At 36.0% G+C, this 8,528-nt stretch overlaps 1 protein-coding gene across 1 annotated transcript; it reads left to right on the top strand.

Annotated features, from left to right (window-relative positions):
- Positions 1-3,231: 3,231 nt before the first annotated feature.
- On the top strand, positions 3,232-5,013 carry LOC111908419 (hydroquinone glucosyltransferase). The gene has a single exon (XM_023904247.2). It carries the CDS (start codon positions 3,390-3,392, stop codon positions 4,899-4,901), a length of 1,512 nt encoding a protein of 503 aa, XP_023760015.1. The 5' UTR covers positions 3,232-3,389; the 3' UTR covers positions 4,902-5,013.
- The last annotated feature ends 3,515 nt before the right edge of the window (positions 5,014-8,528 follow it).

Below are 8,528 nucleotides of genomic sequence, written 5' to 3'. Positions count from 1 at the left end.
ATTTATTGTAGTTGGGTTTTGGTGGCATGATTTTCTTAAGCCTATTGCACCTATTTATTTATAGGAAGCTTAGGTGGCTTCCGATTTAAGTGAAAATGGAGAATCTGGTTGTTCTTTGCTATGGCCGGGTGACGATGGAGTTACTTTTGGTAAAATGGATTCATCTTCAGGTTAGTTCAATAAGGACCTCCGCCTTGCTGAATGATGATCACATGTGGTAGAGAAGGATATGAAGTTGAGGAATTTGTTTGTTGTTTGTGAAGTTTTGCCGATTTCATTAGTTTCCTTACAATCTTTTTTTATCTCTGATCAAACTCCAATAGAGTGGAGTACTTGTACGTAAGGATCTTGACATAAAATGGTTAGTAATAGAATGTCCTCAGCAACGATGCCAAACCAACAAATAATAGTTGTATAAAAAATAATACTAATTTATACCAAAAATTAGTATAACTTTGTTGGTGTTAATCCAAACCAGGTCAAAGCCATGTATTTTATTCAGGGGCAATTCAGTCTTTTTGTTAGGAGTAATGGAGTATGACCAAGTAAATAGCCACGTTTGACTCCAGAGAGTTAGTAGGCAGTCTTTCTAGGATAATTAGTTGCAATTACCTTATATAAATATCCTTGTAATTGATTGATCAAAGCATCGGAATAAAACACAGAAAATTTGCCCTGCATCTTCTCTCACTCTTTTACTCTGTTTTTGTTGTGTGAAACAGGGCCTGAACCAACATTTGGTATTAGAGCGGGTTGAAGCTGCATGTTTGAGAGTCGGTGTAGAGAAAGGAGGAGCAGCCCTTGGCTGTAGGGCTGAGAACGAAAAAAAGAAGCATGTGGGATCAGCAGATAAAATGGTGAAGGGAGAGAAGAAGAAGAAGAACATGAAATGGGTTGAGTCAAGTGAAAACCCCAGAAGCTTTGCAAACCAAGAAGTACTCAGTCACAGCCAAGAGGAAGGGTTATACCTGGTTTGTAGCAGAAAGAAGAAAGACCGCTGCACAACAGCAAATTAGAAAGAAGAATGAAGAAAGAAAGAAAGAAAGAGAGTAAGAAAGAGGCGGGTTACATGCTTACCTAAGAAAGATGAGAAAAAAGCAAGTAAAAAGGTTTATCAAGGTGTGATTGCAGAAAGAAGCATGCAACAAGCAAATACTTTTGATCAAGAAAGATAACATGCAGAAGACGATGTTGAGGAAGAAAACAAGCAAGCAGGTCGAAGCAGCAAGTATGATCACATTTGATGATCAAAATAAATTAAGAATGAAAGCAAGTAAGAAGGCTGATCATGTTTGATGATCAGAAGAAAGAAACACAAAAAAGGAGGATCAAACCAGGGTGGTTCTCGACTGTGGTGTGTTGACAGTCCCGCTGTGATGGTGTGATCCCGAAGATAGCAAGCAGGTAGAGAAGAAAGATGCAACAACAGAAAGTTGTTGTATGTTAGCAAGATTTGGTAAGCAAGAAAGCAAGAAGAAAGAAGAAAAGAAAGCAAGTAGCAAGAAGCAAGAAAATGTAGCAAGCAAGAAGGTTGTCACATAGTTTGTAGCAAGTAGCAGGCAAGACAATCATAGCAAGTAGAAAGTTTCGGGTTTGTAGCAAGTAGCAAACAAGAAACAAAATGCAAGAAGCAAGAATGAGATAGCATGAAAGAAAAGCAAGATAGCACGCATGTAGTCTGTAGCAAGTAGTAGACAAGAATAAAAGCAAGCAGCAAGAGCAATCTGTTTGATTGAGGAATAAAGAAAGAAGTTTGACAGAAATGGTTTGGATTAAGCAGGAGAATGTTGGTGTTAATCCAAACCAGGTCAAAGCCATGTATTTTATTCAGGGGCAATTCAGTCTTTTTGTTAGGAGTAATGGAGTATGACCAAGTAAATAGCCACGTTTGGCTCCAGAGAGTTAGTAGGCAGTCTTTCTAGGATAATTAGTTGCAATTATCTTATATAAATATCCTTGTAATCGATTGATCAATGCATCGGAATAAAACACAGAAAAATTGCCCTGCATCTTCTCTCACTCTTTTACTCTGTTTTTGTTGTGTGAAATAGGACCTGAACCAACAAACTGAAGCGTAAATCATATTCACATGGACATAGAACTAACGTAAAATACTCTTTGAACAAGATAAACTGAGTTGATACTAAAATAGCGACAATAAAAATAAAAATAAGGGTTTTTAATTAACTAATGATAAAATAAAACTAAAACAATTGATGACATAAAATAAAGTAAGACGAGATTTTTAAGAAAACTTAGATTTTAAGATAATTTTGGTTCTTTGTTCTATTGAATTATATGCAATTGATTCGTTAATTGATGTTTTGACAATCTCTAACCTAAATTGGTACTAAGCAATATTGAATAGTTCTAATATGATTTTATGTTTAGAATGAGTCAAATCCCAAGTTAAGAACCAAACATTGCTTGTTACTAGCGTGAGTAAGAAAATAATAAATTCAAGCACTTTTAATATTAAAAGTAAAACATAATTCACTAGGTTATAAACAAGTTTAAAACATCAATCCGTTGAGATTAACCGCACATTGTCAAGTAAGAACGAGAACCGGAAAATATAGTTAAAAACATGGTTCAAAGTATGTAAAACAGAATTCCCGAAAAATATAAAATAAAATAAGCATTGCATGCAATTTAAATGCCCGGAACTAACTTATTCCTAAACACCGTCTATGTATCTTCATGAGACTTCAACCCGTCATCTTTCATTTGAGAATGTTACTCCTTACCGTTAGGTCAAAAACCATTTGGTGGTTAATTTTAATATATTAGTAAATAATCATATACAATTTGGAAAAATGATTTTTTATGACAATTTATGGTGACTTCAAGTTTAACAAACTATTTGCCTTTTTTTGGTTATCTTTTTGAACATAAAATTACAACGTCTGGAATAACGTATGGCTATTCTAAAAGACAAGTAAAACAAACATGATCGATGATAGACTTCAAACAAAATATGTGTACGCATGGTACTACTTGGTGCTCTACCATGTTGGCCAGAAATTTGGGCAAAGACATCCTTGCTTGAGATAAAGTTAATTTTAAGATACACAGGGCCCAACCCAAGACAAGTTGAACGTGATATACGAACCACATGCAGATGATCCAAAAATGTAGTGTCAAAACTGGATAAGTTTAATCCGATTTGACACCAGTCACACCACTGAATTTAAAGTCCCCCAAGATTGATCGAACCGATACATCGCTATTAAATGTTGGTTGATGCAATGGAGTCACTTCGTAATTGGCATGACCATAAATAGATAAATTTAAAGGGGTCATAAATCATAACTGATCATATCCATATATTTGATAGACCGATTTGTGAAAACCATCTCCTGGATCTCATCAGTCTTATAGCATTAATAATGGAGGCTACATGTGGAGAGATCGGCAATAAAAGTTCTCCAAAACCTCATGTGGGTTTCCTCGCAAGTCCAGGAATGGGTCATATCACTCCCCTCTTCGAGCTCGCCCTCCGTCTTGTCACTCAACATAACTTTCAGGTCACTTTTCTGGTTATCACCACCGACTCCACCGCTGCTCAATACAACTACCTCCACGCCACCCCACATCCCGACCTCCATATCGTCGATCTCCCCCCTGCGGACATGTCCGGACTTCTCTTCGAGGATATGAAAGTCCTCACGCGCCTCTGTGTCATAGTCCAGGAGTCCATCCGCTCGCTTCGCTCAGTGTTGTTGTCTGGATTAAACAACCGACCGAAGCTTCAAGCTTTTATCATTGACATCTTCTGCACCGGAGTTTTTGATACATGTAAGGATCTATCCATTCCGGTTTACTCGTTTTTCACAGCATCGACAATCCTTCTGGCGTTCTCCTTGTATCTTCCGACCATGGATAGGGAAGTTGAAGGCGAATTCGTAGATCTACCTGAACCCATCAATGTCCCCGGTTGTAACCGAATCCGAACTCAAGACTTACTGAATCAAGTCAGGAACAGAAAGATCGACGAGTACAAATGGTACTTGATGCATGTCAGCAGACTATCCATGGCTACAGGGATATTCGTAAATACTTGGCACGATCTTGAACCAGAATGGCTTAAAGGAATAAAAAACGAACAGTTCTTCGTTGATATTCCCACGCCGCCGGTTTATCCCATTGGACCTCTCACTAAACGGATTGAATCGGCTTCTGATGAGAATGCCGACGTGAAAGAAGTTATGACATGGCTTGACAGACAACCAAAAGACTCGGTTCTGTTCGTTGCACTCGGAAGTGGTGGGACACTTACAAATCTACAGCTAACCGAGTTGGCTCTAGGTTTAGAACTGAGTCAGCAACGCTTCATCCTGGTGACCCGGACTCCTAGTGACTCTGCTTTTGCTGCTTTTTTCACCGTCGGGGTCGACTCAGACGATCCTAGAGCGTACTTGCCAGATGGGTTTGTTGAGAGGACAAAGGAAGTAGGGCTGGTTGTGAGTTCATGGGCACCGCAGGTGGTGGTGCTGAACCACCCATCTACTGGAGCATTTTTGTCTCATTGTGGGTGGAACTCTACGTTGGAGAGTATTAAACACGGTGTTCCGATGATCGGGTGGCCGCTATATGCGGAGCAGAGGATGAATGCGACAATGTTGAGCGATGAGATAGGGGTGGCAGTGAAGATGCCGGTGGTGGGGGAAGGAGGAGAGACGGTGGTGGTCGGGAGAAAGGAGATAGAGCAGGTGGTGAGGGCAGTTATGGAGGGTGAGGAGGGTAGGAAGTTGAGAAGAAGAGTTAAAGAACTAGAAGCAAGTGCTAGACAGACACTGAGTTGTGGCGGGCCATCTTATGAAACACTCGCTGGAGTTGCCGAGTCATGGAAACGGCAGGGTTGTGCGATGACCACAAGAAGTTGTATGGAACCTGGCTAGTTGAATGTTGATCCATGCTATTAATAAATGTGAGCATGATTATTAGGTTGTATTAAATCATTATTCTATTACCAAACGATTCAAATAAAATCGATATGTTTTATTTTAACAAGTATCGACTTCAATGTTTTTATTCTTTTAACTATTTATTACACATAATTAAATTCATGTACGTATAGCGATTGAAATTTGAAAGTATGAGACGGATGTATTTCCTAGGGTATACACAATTAATCTATTAAACTCATTTATAACTATTCTATTTTTAAACTATATTAAATTTTTTCAGTGATGAATTAAATTCTACAAAATTTAATAAAAACATATATATATATATATATATATATATATATATATATATATATATATATATATATATATATATATATATATATATATATATATATATATATATATATATATATATATACTAATTCTAAACTACATGATTAACAGTTCTGACTTCTGGTTGGCTGTTGGATTTTTTTTTGCTACGTTTGTTTTGTTATATATATATATTTGATACGTGTTGTTCCCTGCTCCCACTCTTGTTGCTGCCAATTAGATACGCACAACAAAAACTCCACCGCCTCAACTCACTGCCTCATGTTTTATTTCTTTGACCGTTTATCTTCTCAAAAAACTCATTCTCTCTGAACGTATCCACATCCCTTCCATCTATGATGGGAGCCTGCATTGACCCACTTAGATCTTTTATCAGTTTTGAGGTTTTAGGGATGCACATATGTATGTGTTTTTTTGGTTTTTGATTTCTTCTTGTGTCTGTGTCAGATTGATTGTTCGAAGGAGGAGGAAGGGTGCTGCTTTTGCTAAACCATAGAATGCCCATCAACACCTAGGGTTCTTTTCCCTCGCCGCCATAGCTAGGTTTTATGAAGCTTTTTCTGTAAAACACGATCTAGTTCGCAACCAAGGTATGAATTCGTTATATCTATCATCTAGAATCACGCTTCGCTCATTTCAATCGAACGCCAGGTCGGAGCTGTCGACACTAGTGATGACTCCTTCTCCTTTTATGATTACTTCATCGAAATTCACTCGCCTGAAAAGGAAATCCCCTTGCTGGCTTCCACTTGCCCTTCTTCTTCAACACCACTAATGTATCATGAACGAACTCAATCATCTTCACCAGGTCGATAATTCAATGGTTCAAATTTGAGTGAAGATTTTAGCAAGGTCGATCACCTGTTCCAATTTCCCATTGGCGTTATGGTATCTTATTCATATCGTTGCACACAAATTATCCTAATTTCTCATTTATTTTTCAATCGAATTTTTCCATGAATGACACGTCTCCATTCTTTTTTCTGCTTTTATGTGTTGTTGTCTAGTTAATGAAAAAGATGTGTTGCTTGGAACCAAAATTATTTTGGTTTCTATTTTGGGATTTGATTCCCTCCGTGGGGGCAGATGGTGACAGTGCCTACCAGCGGACAGTGCAGGGGTGGCGTCCAACCCGAGATTCAGATGCAATTACGCAAACTGCAGCTCTATAGCACTGATCCTATGATTCTGATTAACAATGAAAAACTTGAGGAAAGCGATTTGTATGTGTTTTATTTATTGATTCTGATTAACTGCAATCATAGGATGATGATTTCGATGGTGATTTTCCTGGAATCGACCACGCAAGAAGCGCAGGTTATGATCAATTACCAGAGTTACGGCCAGTTGCGTTTTATTTATTGATTTATTATCATGTAAATTTTCTTTCGTTTTATGTTCAATTTCTGTAACGTCATTGCAAGCACTAAGAGGAGTTTTGGAGATCTTGATGATGAGGAAGATGATATTTTTGGCTCCGAAAAGGTGTTCTCTAGAGAAAGAAACTGATACATGCATTGAAGTTGCATGGTAATTCAATCTTCACTTAGATTATCTGTACTGTGAGACTATTTTCTTATATGACAACAAATATTCTAAGAACAACAAACTATTAGTTTGCAGTGTTTAATCACATTTATGTTATTGCTTGGTCAAATTTCCCCAATTGGTTATGACTCAAATAGTCAAATCATGTAGTTACCGAAATGTTCTTCTTTAGGACCTCTCCAGTTTAACAAAGTTTTTGGAGATCAAATATGAATCAAGTTCCATAGTTTATAAAAGTGTTTGTGTTCTTGAAGACATTCTACTCATTCTAATAATACATGGTTTTTAAATTTATATTTGCATAGTTGGAAATCAAAAGAACCATTCCCAAAGGCTCTGGTGATTCTAGGGATTATAAAACAAAAAGATATTTATTGGTGGGACCCCCACATCAGTAACTGAAGGTTAGCATATGAAAATCTTGAATATATAAAAGCTCCATTTATTTGATTCTTTCCATACTTTTGTTTCCAAAATTTTATAACTATTTAAAAAAATAACTAATTGAAAGATAGAATCATGAAATTTAATCATTTTTTGATCCCACATAATGTATACAGTTGTATTTTTCTTCTTATAGGGCAATATATATGAGATTTTACTCCTAGAATTAGACAAATTACTTAGAACAGGAGGTTATTTTATGTACTTCTACAAGTATTTATTATGATATTTTTTCTTTGAATGCAAGCTCATATATTTTAATACATTTTTTTTAATATATAGATACGGGCTCACCACCTCCATTGGATGAAATTGGTGTTAGTGTCAACGAGATACTTTATGCATAGAGCAACCAGTGCCACATTATGAGGAGAAAATAGAAAAAATATGAAATCGATATGAAAGATTTTTTATAGCATTGTACTTTCAGTTTTTATCTTGTTAAGACATTATACCTTGAAATTACCACATAAACTTACTTTGTATTGCTATAATATGGTAGATTTCATTAAAGTAGGATATGACATAAATATAATAAACATATGTATGAAAGTTCATTGCTATTTCTTGCATTTATTTAACCATTTCTAATTGTAATATTTCCGGTTACTAAATTTTCAATTTGAAATTGATCAAATACATACAATTGGATCTGAGATCAAGTAAGTATTCACCAAGTGCATATCCAACCCCGCAACGCGGGATTATTCCCTAGTTTATAAATCTAATTTATGAGGTATTCAATATTTAAACTTTTTTTATCAATTGAAAAAAATTCATTGATCATCAAATTTTATATTCAACATAACATTTTATAATGGTACAATTCTATATACTGATGTTTATACAGGAGTCCAATGTTCAAACCAACCATGACTTGCTTAAACTATCGTTAGTGTTATGTGTTTGAGCTCTCGTATGAGCTTTTAGGCAGCAACTAATGTGGTGTGGTTCACCAACTTTCTAATCTATTAAACGTCAGTCATAGATGTCACCTCACTCAACAAACTCATTGAACAATGCATTGTTGATGATCCTACTACATTTGGTTTTATTTTAAAAAAAAATGTTTAATTGTAATGTAATCCTCACCTTTCCAACATTATATATTAAATGCATATTAAATGAAGATTGTGTTTATTGTTATTTGCATTAAGATTATTTTGTCTATTAATTAAGACAATTAAAAACGAATGCTCTTAAGGAGATGAATTATCAAAGAGAATATCAAGGCATCAGAGATTGGAAATACATTGCTAGCAAGAAGAAGGGGATAAAAGAAACTTCAAT

Source organism: Lactuca sativa, chromosome 5, assembly GCF_002870075.4.
Source record: "Lactuca sativa cultivar Salinas chromosome 5, Lsat_Salinas_v11, whole genome shotgun sequence".
Classification (NCBI taxonomy): domain Eukaryota; kingdom Viridiplantae; phylum Streptophyta; class Magnoliopsida; order Asterales; family Asteraceae; genus Lactuca; species Lactuca sativa.
Note: the sequence above shows the minus strand (reverse complement) of the source record. Positions and strands in the feature narration are given on the sequence as shown.

Excerpts from the sequence above, each read along its gene's own strand:
- LOC111908419 (XM_023904247.2), top strand. The coding sequence starts at position 3,390 with ATGGAGGCTACATGTGGAGAGATCGGCAATAAAAGTTCTCCAAAACCT.